This window comes from Pterocles gutturalis, unplaced genomic scaffold (genome assembly GCF_000699245.1).
Source record: "Pterocles gutturalis isolate BGI_N339 unplaced genomic scaffold, ASM69924v1 scaffold47427, whole genome shotgun sequence".
Lineage (NCBI taxonomy): Eukaryota > Metazoa > Chordata > Aves > Pterocliformes > Pteroclidae > Pterocles > Pterocles gutturalis.
This window is the reverse complement of record NW_010114553.1, coordinates 1-17,721: the sequence shown is the minus strand read 5'-3', so window position 1 is coordinate 17,721 and position 17,721 is coordinate 1. Positions and strand designations below refer to the sequence as shown.

The 17,721-nt window shown below is 38.1% G+C and overlaps 1 protein-coding gene across 1 annotated transcript; it reads right to left on the bottom strand.

The window, feature by feature from the left end:
• Positions 1-7,827: 7,827 nt before the first annotated feature.
• OTOP1 (otopetrin 1) lies at positions 7,828-16,552 on the bottom strand (the record flags this gene model as incomplete). Its single annotated transcript, XM_010074852.1, has 5 exons — positions 7,828-7,987; positions 8,374-9,320; positions 11,693-11,823; positions 13,424-13,482; positions 16,416-16,552. Coding segments are annotated over 5 exons (1,434 nt in total), but the record flags the coding sequence as incomplete, so codon positions are not given.
• Between the last annotated feature and the right edge of the window lie 1,169 nt (positions 16,553-17,721).

Here is a 17,721-nt window from a genome sequence, read left to right as displayed (position 1 = left end):
TGGGTCTCGGTCTCTCAAGGAACACAGACGATGTCTCATAGGATTGGACAGTAGCTCATCGTTGGGCTTCCCTCCTCCCAAAAGGCAGCTGCTGGATGGAAGGGAATGGGGCTGGGAAGCAGGAACCCCAAATCTCTTCTGCTTCGCTGGCACCGTGGGACAGCTGTATAGCTGTATAGCTATCGCAGGATAGCCTGTTGCAAGTGCTGAAGGGGAAACTTCAATGCAAGGTAATTTTACAAGAGTATCAACAGTTAGAGCTGATGGGGGTTTTGATCTGTATTTTTAAGGGTTTTATAGGACCAGGGATAGATTTTGTAGTTCAGAAGAATTCCAGTTTCGAATTTTTAAACACCAGTGGTAAGAATGAGCAACTTTGTCACTTTGAGATAAACAGCAATAAATTACTGCTTTTTCTTGGTTCTGACCTTTCTTTTTTTTTTTTTTTTGCGTTAAGCAAGACTTAAGATAAAATACTCCTTTAGAATCAGCAGGTCTCATTCCTCTCGTAGCAGAATATCAGCAATAGGGATTATAAGTTCTTTATTAAATATCTATAGCAATAATCCTTAGGACTACTAGTGCTGTTGCAGAACACAGAGGAACAGCTGATGAAGACATCCGCCTGCCAACACAAGCAATGTACTGGAGCTGACAAAGAAAAACTAAAGTGTCATCTTCTGTCCATCTGTGAGAGAGCAATAGCTATTTATTATGAATTGTGAGTAGCCTTCTGCATGCTGAGCAGCTGCACTTCACCCTACGGTGTGTCTAGTTTTGTCACCCTCTTGGTATCTCCTTCTCCAACACACATAAGGAGGGTCAAAGAAGAAATACGCACTTGGATTGGCACAGACTACAGCCATGGAACCAAAATCACCGTTGAAAAGAAAGGAGATGGGACTTTTACAGCATCATATGGGGCAGGCCCAGGATCTGAGCAGTCCTGGTGAATTGGTCAGTCTGAGGTTCACTTGGGGAATGGCACAGCTCTGCACCCCTCTCAGGGAAGGCTTCTGTTAAAAGTCACAGTGAGACCTGAGCAGTGGCTGTGATACTTGCTGGGAACCCACAGTTTGTCCCAGTGATCTTTGTGTTGGTAAAGCAATAACTCTACATGGTGAGAATTTCTGTATATTATTTTGGCAGAGTTGGTCAGTCAGAAGACTCTTACATGTACTAACTTTCAAGCTATGTTAAAACACTATTTTTGCCTTGGGGCTCCAGCAGAGGTAACTGTACACAGGCCAGTCATGAAACATAAAAAGTGTATTGATCTGAGACAAAAAGAGTTACCGTTGGGAGCAGTGGTTCCGGAATGTCAGAGAAGAAAACAAAGCCAGAGACTATCCATTGAAATATTGTCTGGCTGCTTTCATCAAAGAAAATACTGCAGATCAAATTATCTGATACTTGTGAATTGTTTGTTTCACGTAGGCTGCACTGATTGCACTAATTACCTGCAGTAATGATACCCAGCTCTGGATCTGAATTACAATTTTAGAACAATTTGCAACTACTTATTGTTGCTGCCATGGCCTTTATAGTTAAAATAGCTAATGCAATTCCTCTTAGGACTATGGACCAAGATTTGTGGCTTGAAGAGGGATGGGCTATTTTATTTTAGCTGTAGCTCGATCCAAGCATAAAAGATAATAATGAGAATTACAGTTGCATAGAAGTTTAACATTCATTTCTGCTTTAACAGAATATCAGGTAGTTTGCTTCCTTGGGTCATTTAATCTGTTAATTATGTCCCACTAATTTATGTTATTGCAGTGTCAAGTCCCCACCTAGCAGCGCACATACTGGCTTGCCCTGTCAGGTACTTGATGGCCACATCTCACAGGTTCAGTGTCGGTGCCACACCTATGCACAGAGCTGAGGTCGAATGCAGGCATAGTCATCTCTTCTTGATGTAGTGAAGTTTGGGCTCTTGACTCTTACTGTACTGGAAAGGTTTTCCAAAACAGTGGGCAAAGAAAATAAAATTGAGGGTTTGGAGAGAAGACATGCTGATGCTTGGAAAACGACTCAAGAATGCTATCAAAGGTGTGTTTGCATAGTGTTACATCTTATTAAAGTATTGGTAATGAAGCTGTTTGATTCAAGCAGGCAGTGGTGGAAAATCCCACTGGGAAGCACTGCAGGAGTGCTCCTCGCGCCTGGGAGAGGAGCAATGGGAGGGCTGAGGAAGGGGATTCATGTAACCAGCTACCCTTAAGATGTTGTTACAAAGCTATTACTACCTCACACCTGCTAGTTGCTGCATTCCTACAAAGGTCATTGCCTGTTAGAGGCAAAAATACTAAATTCAGAAGATGATAGACTCAAGTCTGAACCAAACACCAAGTGCAGATTTAGCCCTAGACATGTTATAAATTGTTTCCATGCATTTCTAAAAGTATTCTGATCTTTACTTAAGCCTGGTAAATACTTGATTGCAGAATAATTTAGGATAAAGAAGTTACAGTATCCTTGATAATCCTGGCTGTGTGGACAGGAGCTGTTCCTCCCTCTGCTTTGATTAAAATGCTGATATGGTTCCCTGGAATTAATGGATCGATGTGTGCTTTCCACAAACCGGCTTTTAATTCCAGGTATGTTGCCGTGACATTAAAGCAAAGATTTATTGGAAAATAAACATGAAGCACCCACTGCGTGTGCAAGTTTTCATTGAAAATGTTGTGTAAAGATAATAAATTGTGTTTGTTGCAAGTAAAGGAGAGAGATGGCAACTGGTTTTCCTGCCATCCCTGTTCTTTCACAAATTTCCACCTACTGCAACCATCTTTATTTGTTAACATGTTCTTAGGCCTGAATTGTGGTCCATTTGCTTCTGGCAAGAACTAGAAAATGTGTTGGTTAAGATTTTACCAAAGGACTCATTTATATGGTTGAAATTCGGTTCTCTCTTCGGTGAAGAACAGTAGCAGAGGAAGGCAGCAGACATGCCATAGAGAACTGCAAGTTTTGGTTTAAATCTCAGCAAAACAAATAGTATGGGATATAACACATGTCCTAAATAAATAAAAAAAAAAAGGCCTCTAACCATTGACTATTGACATTAAAGTGAGATTTCCCACTAAAATCATCTTCAGGATCAAATTCATCCTTTAAAGCTAATAGAGCCAACCCTGTTTTTTAAGGTTCCCATCAACAATTACAGCTGCTTCAACTCTGTTTAAATCCAGACCTCATTTTATTCTTACATGCACAGAATGAGGCCCAATGCTTGGGGACAAGAGTTCCCAGGGAATAAGTGATCCAGTGAGCCATCTGTATATGTGCCATCCCTAATCAGACAGAGCAAGGTAGGAAAATTTAAAAATGAGTGTTTGTATTAATATCTTGAAGTTTGGGGATCTTTTTTTATTTCATGGATTGTACGTGAAATTTGTTGAGTACATGTTTGTTTTTTATAATACATCTTATAAGGTATGGTCAATGGTGTCCACAGACTCATTTTTCAGGATCCAGAAATGAATAATTTAAGGATATTTGTACATCACTACATGCAGATACTTATATCCCTGTTCAACCTGTGTTTCACATATTGTCAGGTCACATAGAGAATAACATTAAAGTAGCATTCACTGCTTTTGCCAGGCTGCTTTCTGACCTGCCTTACTAAAACTTCAACAAGGCCATCGCAGGCCTGCTCAGATACAAGTAAAAAAGGGGTGTTAACTGTTAAAATGAAAGCATGGTTTGTAGAGCCACAGTCCAGTAGTGTCCAGAACCCTCACCTTAGAGAAAGCTCTGAAGAACTGCCCTTTTAAAAAAGCTTTTTCTGTTTATTCTTACAAACGTGATTTCTAAGCATTTCTTAATATTATTAATTAATAAGTTAATACTCATATTGGCTACACAAAACATTGTCATCAAATTTACAAGTAAATTACCCTGGTCACTTTATTATGATGATTGAAATTTGCACTTCATTTTCAGCTAGAAGCAACTCCAGCAAACAACAAAGCCTACAACTTAACAAAACTACTATATCTTTAATTTTCCTTTTAACTAAATCCTGCTTTGCAGGAAAAGGCAAAATAACACAAGCAGGATATACTATGTGCCCCTGCTTAGGAGGGAGCAGATGAGATCTTGAAGGATGTATTACATACTGCTCAATGGAAGAGACAGTCAGCTTTTTTTTTAAATGCGCTAATTTTCCTCATAAAGACCTTAAACTCCCCAGTCAGTGGAAAGAAGCATGTACTTAAATTGCTTGGATAATTTCCCTCTCTGCTGTTCTCTGGAGCCATCTACTTCTCTGCACTGATGTAGTCCACTCAAAGTCTATGGACCAGAAGTGGGCCATGCAACACTGAAATATTTCCAAAATTATCAAAATGGTCATTGGAAATTTTTTTAAGTGATTAAAAGAGGAAATTCAAAGTATTGAGAAATACTAGTAAAAGAAAATCGGTTCTTTTAGCAAGACTTGACCATGACTCCTCCACCTTCCTCCATCTTAATGTTACTGACACCGAAAAACACTGGAAAAATCTATGATTATGCAAGTTGGACTCTTCAGGCAAATGCCTAAGGACTGTAGGAATCTCTTTGTACTTTAGCAGCCTTTATTCCTCTACATATATGAGTTTAAATGCTGCTTAAGCATTATTTAAGAAATATATAAAATTATCTAGGGAGGGAGGTAGTGGAAGAGTCTAACAGAAGAATATGATGAACAGAAGAGAATAGCTTTCTGATTAAGTTTATACAGCACAAATTCAGGATCCTTTACATAGCAAGTGCATTTTGGAGTTAACTAAATAAATTCCCTTAAAAACAAACCCCTCTTTTTAAATACTATTGAATTGGTCTCAAAGACTTTCCCTAGAGATCTCAAAGTAGGCAAACTGTCCCCTAGATGCACCTCAGGAACATAACGAGGAGCAGCTGTTGGACCTCTCTCCTGGGTAAGCCAGCTCTCCTGCCTGCTGTCACATGCTTGAGCAGATAGGTAGCCAGAAATAGGGTAACTTTGTGCTATTTCTTATATTTTAAACAGTGATAAATTAGTATTTTGATATATGCTAGAGAAAAAAAACAAAAAAGAGAAGTTTGAAAGCAGATCTTCGAGGAAGCCCAGGTTTAGCATTGATCAGAGAGCTAGAGGACACACCACTTTGAACAATCTGGTTACTGTTCCTGGTCCAAAAATCTATGTTTCTTAAAAATCTATGTTTCTAAAATGCTCAAAACTTCATGACTCACCATTGTTTCAAGAGTAGCTAAACTAAGATCTGCTTCCATAAAATACTCTACATTTGGGTGTAACAATATTTTCTGAGAGAAGTCCTGTCATTAAAACCTCCCAAGATTCTGAGACCAAAATCAAGTCTCTGGTCCTGGAAGAAACCATTTAAGTCAGCGGGGTTTCGTCAGTGCAGCTTGAAATACAATTTGCCCTCCAGCATGTTTAAAATATTTGCTCACTGCCAGAGTGCTGCCTTAATTCACTTCTCTGAATAAACTTCAATTTCAGCACTCCAATATTGTGGACAGATGAAATTATTTCAATAGTAATGTTAAGAAATAGAAAGGGTGAAGTGCAGATGAAATATAACTAAATAAGGATGGTATTTATTTTTGAAACTTCCAAATGTGTGCTAAGTGTTTGTAATAGAGCATATGGCCCCTTCTTGGCCCTAGGGATCATCTCGCTCTGCTTTCGTTGAACACAAATGCTGGGAATCAGCTAAAGAGCACCAGTTCTAGCTGAAAAATGACATGCAACCCATCCCACAGAAGCAGAGAAAGAAGAAACACGCCTCCTTGAGCCATCTTTATGAGCACTTAAAAGATGAAGTGGAATTTGTGAGATCACGAAGTGAAATGATTTTTTTCTGATACCAGAATTAGCTGGAGAGTTGGTCCAACAGTTGCTTTGGAAGGAGTATTAAAGCTCTGTTTATCTGGATTGCCCTATTCACTCTACTTAAAATGAAAATAGTCTGAGAGACAACCAAGTGATGTGGTTGGAGCTGGTATTCGCATGGAAGTAGGTGAGATCAAGTGACTGTGTTCAAGCAGAAAGATAGAAAAGGCTACTCTCTGGAATCAAATGTAAGAACTAACAGAGATGTGGTAAAAGAGCATGACAAGCAGCCCCAGAGAAAGGCAGAGATAACAGCAATGTCATCAGGTGGTGACTTCTAAAAAAAGCTCAAAATCAAACATCTGGAATTGCTTTGCTTAGCCTTGCTGATGGTTCATCTAATTCAGATGTCACCTGAGACTTCAGATGAAAGTTGCTTTACCTGACCTGGGTTTTGCGACACCTTAAGCACGTAATGGCTGTGTGTACCGCAGAATGGAATTGAAGATTAATGATGATGTGAAGCAACTCCTAGGATTCAGGCAATTTATCGAATGGTCTGTGTTTGCCATCTAGTGGTACAAAGCCAAAACTTTTATTCTGATGCATGTGAGCAGACAGGACAGCTGACAAGAAACCTTCTATCTCAGCAGCAGACTTCTCCCAAGCAGAAATATATCTGCTTCTAGGCAGGTGGCAGTGTCAGCTGTGGTTAAAAGTATAACTGGCCTTTGAGAAACTAGGGGCAGAAATTCTGTGGCCCCTGACCCAGCAGATTTAGGACTAGATCATCAGTGAGCTAGCGAGGGTTATCCAGTAACTGGTCTGTTGTTCCCTTTTAGCACTCTGGTCATTGCTCCAGTCTTTCGATCTTACAGGTCCAGATTCTAAGAAGATTCAGGCACCCAGCTTTTCACTGCTTTCTGTGAGAATTCAAGCAACTAAATATCCCAGGGATTTGAGATTATGTTCTAACAGCTTGAAAACCGCGCTTATAAAACCCTCAGCCAAGGGCCCTCCAGATTTCTAGAGGCATCAGCTATGCTTTACAGCATCCCTGTATGAAGACTTGATTATCTTTCAACCAGGAGACTGAAATACAAAGAAATTAGCAGCTCATAAAAAAAAATGTACAGGGAATACATACCATTCTGGCAACAGGGCATATATACCTAAACATAAGCTACAAAAACAGTTTTCTCTCTTAAAACATTTCAAGGATGCGTGAATAAAGAATTAAGTAAAAAGATTAATTTTATTTCTCAGTTGTGTCATATAGTAAATACAAGACAAGGGGGATGCAATAGAAATATATTTTATCAGAAGAAATTATATACAGCATGATATACAACCGTACATATTATTTACCTGGATTTCTTGCTATGTAGTTAAGAAAATAATAATTACATATTGATTTTTTTAATCAGTATTCAGGAAGTTTAAAATAAGTCCCACATTCCAACTAAATAGCAAATGTTTTCAGGTTTTACTATAAAAACATAGCTAGGAATTAAGAGTTGAGTTTTCATAGTGTCTCTTATTCAGGAGCATCACTCAGTTTAGCTGCCCACCGGATTTTCCCTCCTAAATCATACAGATTTTTTTTTTTAAACCCTTTCATAAGACACAATGAATGAAAACAAAGCAATGCAAATTCTAGAGAGGACAAATCCCAGATGACTAAAACAAACACTAATGAGATTGAATTAACTTTACTATGTAGTATTAATCATATTAACTCTAATATAATTCTGAAAAGTCTCCCTATACAATAACACCACATACATAACAAAATGTATGGAAGAGAAAGAAAAAAAAATTACATGCCATTAGCTATGGTCCCTTCTTTTTTTAAAAAAAAAAAAATGCATCTTCTATTTATTGAGCAGCTGTTGCTATGTTCACTCATTCATTCATCCACTCATTCAACTGTTATTTACTTAATTAATTATTCAATCAATTGTTCACTGAGGGACCATATATGATCTATGTTTTACAATTGACCTCAAAGAGTGAGGCAGCTGAATGCATCCGATAGAAAATAGAAAAAGGCATCGCAAGGTTCACAACAATTATCCAGGGTTCAAAGCCAAAAACTATTTCTTCTAGTCCATTGTCATATTCTGGGCGGCACCCGAATGCCGGTGGTATCCAAAGCTGCAAGGAAAGAACGCAAGGCCAATATTAATCACCAGTGATACGAGGGACTAGCCCTTAATGACTGTGACCCCACCAAACCGCAATTTGGTTTCAGAAATCTTAAGAGAACTCTCTCTGTTGCTACTGGGGCACACTGGTAGAAAAGGGTTTCAGCTTCCACTACTGCTACAGTTTTTGTACTGTGACTGAAACAAGCCTAGGCTCCTAGATTCCATGTTTAAATAAACTGTTCCCCAAAGGCATATTCACTTATTCTTCCAGAAGAAGTAAAATATACTTGCTACAGACTATCTTAATCTCAGTAATCTTAATATACTTATCAGGCTTGAAAGGTTGGGAAGCTTTTGGGTATTAACTTGTGAATTATGTTCAAAATGTCTTACCGAAAGATTGCATAGGAATAAAAATGCAGCAATGTTCTTCAGAATTCTCCTCTTGTTGTTAGTGACTGGGTTTCTACTGTAAAATGAGAAATCTGAGGCTGAATGCATGACCGAACTATTTTCCTGACTCATTTCTTCTTTGGCACAAGCACCACCATTATTTTCTCTCCCACAGGTACTGCCCTGAAACAGGCAGGGTCCCTCTCTGCTGTCACGAGTGGCTCTGCCATTGTAAATCTCTTTGTACGAGGCAGTAAGCGATAAAGTGCTCCCCCGTGATATAGTCACTATTCGAAGAGTTTTAATATCATCATTCACCTTTTCCTGCTCACGATGGATGGATTCAATGATAAAGAGATTCTGAATATATTTCTCAATAATGACCAGGACAGAGTAGGGCAGGTTGTACCACGTGTATTTTGGATGGGCTTGAGCACAGATAATGGCGAGGATCGAGCCCCAGGAGAGGAGCCAGGACCCTGCAGCTGTGCCAACCAGCAGCTCTGCATCAAGTTTTCGAGCAGGATTTTTTGAATTATCCAATGACCTATCTTCCAGTCTGTAGATGAGAAGGGCAACAATTCCAGCTGTACACATGAGAGCCAACACAAAGATAGCATGCAAGTAAAACATAGTAAGTGCTAACTCGCTTTTGATTTTTGAACGTCCAATCTGAATTAAATACACCACAACTATGGCTATTGTGCTAGTTAACACGATTAGTCCAAAAATCATTCCAACAGTTATGCCATGGAATTTGAATGGAGTTTTGTGCTGCTGGTGGTGCTCGACTTTGCGGCCAATGTTCTTCCACAGGACATAGAGCATCGTGGATGCCAAGATGTGATACTCTATATTAAAGGGATATAGATAATATATTCCTTGAGAAAATATCGAACAGAGAGTTGTTGTTGTGCAATTGCATTGAGGTGCATGATCATCTAAAACTAAAGGAGAGGGAGAGATTAGTTATGTGCATTATAAGGATTTCTTGTTTCAAGTGAGAAAATAAAACAAATAAAACAATAAAACATAAAAGGTAAGATTTCAGTCAAACAACACATCATGCCACTAGTTAGCCACCTAAGAAACAGTCTCATCATTGAAGTCATTAACCCAACAAAGCTTTTGCACGTTCCCTGAAGTATGATCTCTGTCTTCACTGCTCAGCTGCTGAGCAATAATCACATCATGAACAAATGCTGCAGCAAAGGGCACCAAACTTCTGCAGGGTCTTCGTAAAAGTACTTCTTTATAATGTGAATATCCAAGATCCCAAGGGCTTTGAGTCCTCAGTCATTTGGCTTAGGAGACTTTTATAGAAGCCCAGGGATCTGTGGATCAGATCAAGAACAAGGTTAACAAGGAAAGGGCTCAGTTCTGCTCTTATTTTTATCAGTTATTTACACTAGTGTGGCTTCTGATACCAAAGCCACTTTATTAAAAAGATTTTTATGTCTAGGAAAGAGATGAAGTAAACCACAGATACTTTCACTCAGTGTCCCCATATAGTTTTAAGGTTAAAAAAAAAAAATCATTCTTCTCCTTTTGAGAGGAACCTATGAAATCAGTATCTTTCTGCAGTGCAGTTACTTGCGTTGTAAACCCATAAGCCATATCAATGTACAATTACTCATATTTGTAAAATAAATATATTTAATGTGCATTTATAACCTAAGCAAATAATTCAGAAATCAGAAATTTCCACAGTGTCAGAAAAAAGAAGTACTTATTTTCACAATGTGTTTATTTATAAATATATAAACATACATGCTGAAGAGAACATTTTTAGGTGCTGATCTTAGATTTGTGCCTGGAAGTTTTGGGGGTTTTTTCTATAACTTTAGAAGAAAAAAGGAGAGGAGAACGTTGGTATTGTTTTATCTTGAGCACACACTGTGAAGAGACCAAAAAAACCTGCTTTTGCAGTGGATTGTATGTTAATGCCAAACTTGTCTTGCAGTTCACTACTTCACTCCCCTTTGTTTCAGATGCTATTTCTGACTATTCATAATTGTGTAACAATTCTGGCAGCAGAATAATAGGAAATAATATAAGGAAACATAAGGAAACTGCTGCTGGTTAACAAGTAGAAATATCAAGAAGAGCCACTAACTTGTGATTTGCCTGCTCTCTATTAATGCTCCATGATTACAAAATCTCTGAACTATCAAATCAGCTACCTGATTATTAATGGAAATTAAATAGTTTCCATAAATACATCTAAAGGGTAACACTTACAAATAGATGTATAATTGTGGGCATAATTTTAGACACAGTTATATTGAAAATACTATTTTACAGATTTTAAAATTAAGTTTTCACTTATATGCGAACATTGGCATGAATTATTTAAAATGCCTAAAATTTTTCAATTTACACAGACTATAAATAGGCAAAAAAGAAATTAGTTCAGGCTTTGGCTTTGTAGATGCAAAATCAGGAGTTTTTAGAAACAGGCACTATTGAATTCACTGGGTGGGAAAACATACATTTTCCTTCTCAAAAGCTGTCTTTTCCCTTGTGAACATAATCAAAACTTCTCATCTGTACTGATAAGTTTTCTTGGGAAGAAAATTACTTATAACTGCTAAGAACTTTTATTTCCTCTTTAAAGTTAAGCACCCCTAAATTCCCCATGCCTCAGTGGCATTTGAAAGCGGAAGGCATCCCCAGCAGTTATACTCAATGTTTGTTGACTATAACTTGCATCATCCTACCAATGGAGGAAATGTTTTGTCATAAAAAAATAACTGCCCAGAGCAAAATCCTTGTTTTGCAAAGCAGCACTAATAGATAACTCCCATCTCTGAGTCATTCCACTCAATCCCTTTGAACCATGCGCCATGTGTAACCATTCTCCTGGGAAGGATCTGCAGGATTATCCATGCTTGTTTTGCTATGAATAACTTACAAAACAGTAAAGTCTGTTTTTAACACTGCTATGTTCAGTTTACTTCTGTGATTTACTAATAAAGGAGTTCCGCAATGATGTTGCTCCTCAAATGTTTTAAAAAATCTGTTTGTTTGCTTGGAACTTCCAGCATTTATTTTTCTTCTGGACCTCATCCAAAGGGGAGACGAGTAAACAGAAAACTACAGCCTGAATCACATATGTGATAATGACATTATAACATTTTAGGTGTGATCTGAACTGATCACTTATCGGCTCACTACCATTTGCTCGGGAATGGCTATGTGTACCGCAGAATAGAATTCATAGTCATGAATGACAGAGCTCTGTCTTACAGTGACACAGTCCTTTGTGTGAGAGCATGTTAGAGCAAGAATTCCAAAATGTACCAACCCTTTCACTTACCTATTGTTATGTTCCCAAAACCAAGCGTGATTAATCTTTCCTTATGTTCATTCAGTTGATGTTTTGACTCTGTTAACACTCCATTTGTCCACAGGAGTAAATTTGTGAACACGGAATGGATAACCCCAAACCTACAAAATAAAGTAATTACTGAAGGAATCTGCATGGAGTATACCCCCATATACATTAAATAAAATGGAATAACTTTCTGTAGACATGCTACATTGCACTTTTTAGTTGTCAGTACAGGAAAAATAAAATCATAACCAGTCTCTCTAAAAATGCTCCTCAGTGGAGCACAACGGATGTTAGACTTCCAAAATTTTATAGAATCACAATGGCTTAATGTATTAAACCATTAAAAGCATGCTGTTATTATTTGTTATACTCTCGTATGTGATGGGTGTTATTCTTTGGGATGGACAAACTTCATGTTAATGACAGTGATTGAACAGTCTGAAGAGGGTTAATTTTTTTGTAAGCCATATTTCACAGCCTTCAGTGGTGCTCTGTCACACTCACTGGGGCTGGTTTTTCTTTGCAGATGCCACTGCCTTCTCTAACTTCTAGTCCATTTTTGTCTTGTAGAGAGAGGTGAAGCCAACAGAGGGCTTTACCCCATGCAGGCGACTGGTGCATTGAGGCTAGGTCTCCAAGTGGTTTTGGGACTCCTGGTGTCTCACAAGCCAGGTGTTTTTCTCCTGCACCTGAGGCTGGTAATGTTCCTTCACCAAGAAACCGTTCTTTATTACTGCACTGTTCTCACTGATAGACTTGCAGTTATGGATTTTTAAAATTCTACTTATAAACAGCTGATTTCACCAGCTGACATGGCAAAGCTTTCTGAGATCTTTCTCCTCATTGGCATGAGGCTGGAACACTTACCCAAGAGACGAAAACAAAAGCAGAACCTTCTCCATAAATTACATTTCTGAGTAAATTTATTTTACTTCCTACAGAAACTGATTAGATCACTGATAATTCGAGATGAGTATTTTAAAAGTTACCATGTTTGGTTATTTACATTCTAAATACAGATAATCTACATTAATCCATCTTCTCACAGAACCAAAATACATCAGAACAGGTCCTGCTGCCTCAAAGACAAGCCTTCAGTTCTATAAGAAATGCACGTATTCAGCTGTTCAGAGGACACATCAGTTACACTGCAAGAACCAAGTTCTGGTGTCAGAAATGTGCATGACCCTTACTGATTTGGGTATATGGGATACCATTGGGGAGGTTGTATTTCCCAGTGACTTTGTACATCTGCATCTAGTTCCAAAAGGTGTTTCCATAAGAATCAATATAAAACACCTCAGATATATTGCACTGACTGCAGGTTGCTGATGCAGATTCCCTTTCAGTAGCTAAATAAAGAAAATATAGTGCATAGTCCTAAGACACATACCTGGTGCTTCCTTCCTTAGAAAAAAGCAAGTGACACTGGGGTATCATACACTGGCCATTTCCCTCTCTCATTATAAAGTTATACTTACTCTGTGACTGTTCTACATTGTAAAATAGAAGCACAGTTTAAATAAGAAAAAAATAATTCAGACCAATTGTTATAATCTCACTTGGGTACATGGAGTCACTTTATATTAACACAAGAGGAGAATCAAACTCTGTAAGTTTACAATGTCCCTCATACATTAAAACTGTAGGTGTTTAAGCTCTGTGTAGACCTACACCTATTAGCATTCCATGTCAGGACCAGATCCACTTTACCTTTCAAGTGTTTTGAAAGACTGGATAATATCCTTTGCATGACACCAAAGAAAGTACACCTGAACGAAAGGAATACAGAGAAATGTCATTACACTGATGAGCATGTATGTACTCAAAAAGGAAAGTGCATCTGTAGATAGAAACTGATGATTTAAACTGAGGTAGCTCCATCTCCACTCATGTGAAATAACTTGTGATTTCCTCTGATGTTCACCCAGAACCTCTCTGGAATGATTAACCTAAGATTTCTTAAATGCAAACTCAGTGTCTCAACAGCAGAAAGTCTCAGTATGACTCACCAAAACGTATCTTGTGTCTGTATCTGGAGAGGCTTTTATTTCAAAGGAAATAAAGCTATCAGCTGTGGACAGCAGTAGGATTGCTGCAGGATGTGGTGATGCTAAGTTTGAATAATTTATTAAATATATTAAATTCTAGGGAGGGAAAGACATAAGTGAAAGGATGTCAGACTTGATTAATAAAACAAACAATGGACAGCCAGGAAGCAAGAGAAAAGGTTGTACTATCAGCCTGAGAGACAACCGCACTAGGAACACATGCAGTTGCACTCTAGTATGGTGCAGAAAGCTCAAGCTGCAGAATAAAAGAGAGAGAGAGAAATAACGGTATTGAGTTAGCAAGTAAAGGGGAAAGAAGTATTAAAAGTGGGAATCTCTGTTTGTGGGAGGATAATGGAAACCTCAGGATACAGACTGTTGCTGATACCAGACCGGTTCCGAATGCTGACAAGTGCAAGGAGAACGATACCAGTATTCCTCAGGGATGTTAGGGTGAAACTGGGAGTCCTGTTCATTCCCAGGATACTGAACTTGGCAGTAGGTGAACTATCAGGAGAGAAACGTCTCAAAGATTTCTCTTAGAAACATGCCTAGTTCAGTGTTCCAGAAATGGTCTGAAAAGTGCAAAGAACTTTGGGTTCTTCTTCAGTGATTACAGTAACTGGAGTCCATTTTACCATGTGCCTGTTAATGTAGGCTCCCTACACCCCAGCTGGTGTTGTCAGAGACATTCAGTATCTGATTTTTGAAAAAGGTAGGAAAATGCAGTTATCTGTGGGTCACCTGCACCATCCAGCAATACCATGTTCGTTCATCCCTCTAAGGAAGCTTTTATCAAAAGGAGGTGTGACCACTGTAAAACTCCAGGTGTATATAACTACATCATGGAGGTTTCAACTGAAATCAAACAAATTGAAATCAGCACCTTAGTCTCATCTAGTACCATGTCCAATTTCCCATTCTGTAAAATCTAGCAGCAGATGGGGAAGCATTTTTCAAAACTTAAAAAACATAAGTTTTGAAAATCTGTTCAGACATTAGAGTCAAGAAAGTGGGGGGGACTAGGAAGAGAAAAGTCAGTAAGGTAAAGATACAGCATAAAATCCAATTTTTGCTTGCGGAGTACTCATTGCCTCAGAGGGACGTCTGCCTGCAAAGAGCGCAATGCACAGCCCGTCTCGAAAGGGCAGGTACATGTTAGCTCATTGCTTGCACAGATGCAGTATGTATACATTTATTAATTCAATGGCACGTATCAGGATGCCTCATTAGAGTAAAATACAACAGAATCTGACACATACTCTGTAGAAAATAAATCTTTAGGTTTTTAGATGACACATAATTAGGAAAGCTGTCTGCTGTTATTTCATCCTGTGTTTCAAGGACATGAGAAGATTTGTCTTAGGTAAGAGGCATCTGATAAATTACTTTTTAACTTTTGCTTTGATTGCTCAGGCTAACATTCTAGATTTCATTATTTTAAGCTAAGTAGATCATAAATTCAGCAACACTGCATGATGTAAAATTTAAATTAGAATTCTTATTCCCTTTGTTCAGCTTTGTTATACACTGTTGCTTCCACACTCCTGTTCACGGTAGCTGGAAACCTCGTCAGCTTGGAGTCACTGGATGCAATGAAAAATTGCTACATGCAGATCAGCAGGGGGAAAAGGCTTAATTTCTTTGGTTTGGTTTTCAGGGGTAAAGCAAAGAAGTTGTGAGACATGGAGAGTGGATGTCACTAGAATGTGAAATTAAGACTATTTCAAACCAGAATTTCACTGTCAGAGAAAAAGATAAAAGAGATCAGAGTTACTGCTTAAATTTCAATGGTTTTTTTGTTACACAAAGCAGAAAAGTGTAGGCTGTTCAAATGCTCATTTACAAGCAACCACAACTGCTAGGAAAATCTTTCTTTTCTTTCTGAATGACTTAATAATCTTGGAAAGTGCATTAAATGACCGGGCTATAAGTGAGTATCTTAGTTGAGAGCCTCTTTCTTTCCTTCTTTCCTACAAATTTGCTTACAGGGGCCCAGAGGAATTCATGTGATAAACAATCAGCTATGGAATACCAGCATGCAGTATAGTCCAAAAGCCTTAAAATAAACAAGCAGCTAGAATATTTTACCGGAGTCACTGACTATGTTTGCTGCTGTGCAGTCACTGGTAAGCATAACCAAATGATTCTAGAAGGAAAACCATGTTAATTTGGTATAGGAAAGATTTTATAACAAGCTGAATACATGGGAAGGGTTTTGTCCTTTTGAAGTATCAGACCTCCACCCCTAACAGGACTTCAGGAGAGACAGATTGAACTGAACTGGTGTGGCAAGTCCTACATACAGAAAAAAGTGAATTGTCTTTAGCCAAGTTGCTCACTTCAGCATGAAAATTTTGAAAGTTATATATGTAACTTGAACTAAAGAACCCATGTAACTTTAACTACAGGAGAACACTTTTGATTACTTCTTTTTTGAATCCATGTGAGTTTTATGGCTGAGCAATTTCAGGTTGCAAAGCCTGAATTTATGCATAGAAAGGATATACATGCAGAAGAATTTAGCCCTCAAAAGTATCCTGTGATATGCTTAGAAATTATGTTAGTGTAAAATTCACTGATGATGAGAATATTAAATATATTTTTGGTAAGAAATGCAGATATAAAATAAAACTGTAACTGGTGACTTTTACCTGCAAGATGGTGTGCACGGCATGTGTAACAGGAAAAATGCCTTCAGTTGGTGATAAACAGTTTGAAAAATCAATATAATATCCAATTTTAAAAGAGTCCAGAATTAACGTAATTACTGCAAATAATGTAATCCCACCTACAAATGAAACAGATATTAGAAAATGTCAATGTACAGCTTTAATGTCTAGAGACAATTTGTACAATATGCTAAAATCTGTTTAGGCAAATAAGTTGATCAATATTCGTGTTTTTGTTTAAGAAAATAAAAGTAGATCAATGTTCATGAAGATAACTGACTCAAAGTAGTAAGTCCCTCTAATTTGTGAAAGCCTCTGCCCAATGTATTACGAGAGCAGATCCCCATACCATGCCTTGTGTGGTGTGTGTAGAGGAGCCCGTGCAGCCACGGCCAGGACCTGGGGACACTCGGCACCTTGCAGATGGCTCCCAGCTCCTTGCAAGGTCAGCCTCTCAAGTAACGGTAGCACTGAAGTGGCCATACAGTGCCTGAATTAATGCTCTATACAGCCACACAGCAAACTATACAGTTCCAGGGAGCTGAACAATCACGTTACAGTCTCCTGGCCCAAGAGCTCAGCACTGGTGAGTAACACAATCGCTCGGTATGCCTTCCCCATGGTTCAGGAGGTTACCCTTTGAGTCAGAGACCAAAACTACAATGAGCTGTATGGTTTGTTCTCCTAGAAAGGAACCAAAGATTTCATTTCAGTACCTGTTACTTGCACCCCTCCCCCCCACCCCTGTTTCTCTAAATACATATTTCATATCCTAGAGAACTTTAAAAATAAGTTTCCCCTTGTTTAGTGTTTCTTTTTTCTTTCAGGAATGCAAATGTTTGTTACAAACTTATTCTGGACAGCTATATGGTAACACAATGTATACTGTTGATTATTGGATTTATACCTGTATGACTAAGCACAGCTGGCAAAACTACTGAACCCAACTCTGAAGTCTTCATTTCCTTGGATTTTTTTCTCTCTAGGCTTTTATTCAAGCAAGCTTTCACTGGATTTAATTTGGGTTTATTTGAATTAAGACTAGATAAAAATCTATCTATGGACCTTAGCTGGACCTTAAGATATAGATCAGCATCAGTATCTTAATCTTTCTTTGTAATTCCTGACAGTAAATAACATCACTAGTGCTGACTTTGATGAATATTTGTCTTCTAGAAGAGACTACAACCTAACCTCCTTATAAGCACCACATATTCCACTTGACTTGTGTTAATGAAATATAACACTAATTTAATAAATTATTTTATTAATAATATATTTATTATTA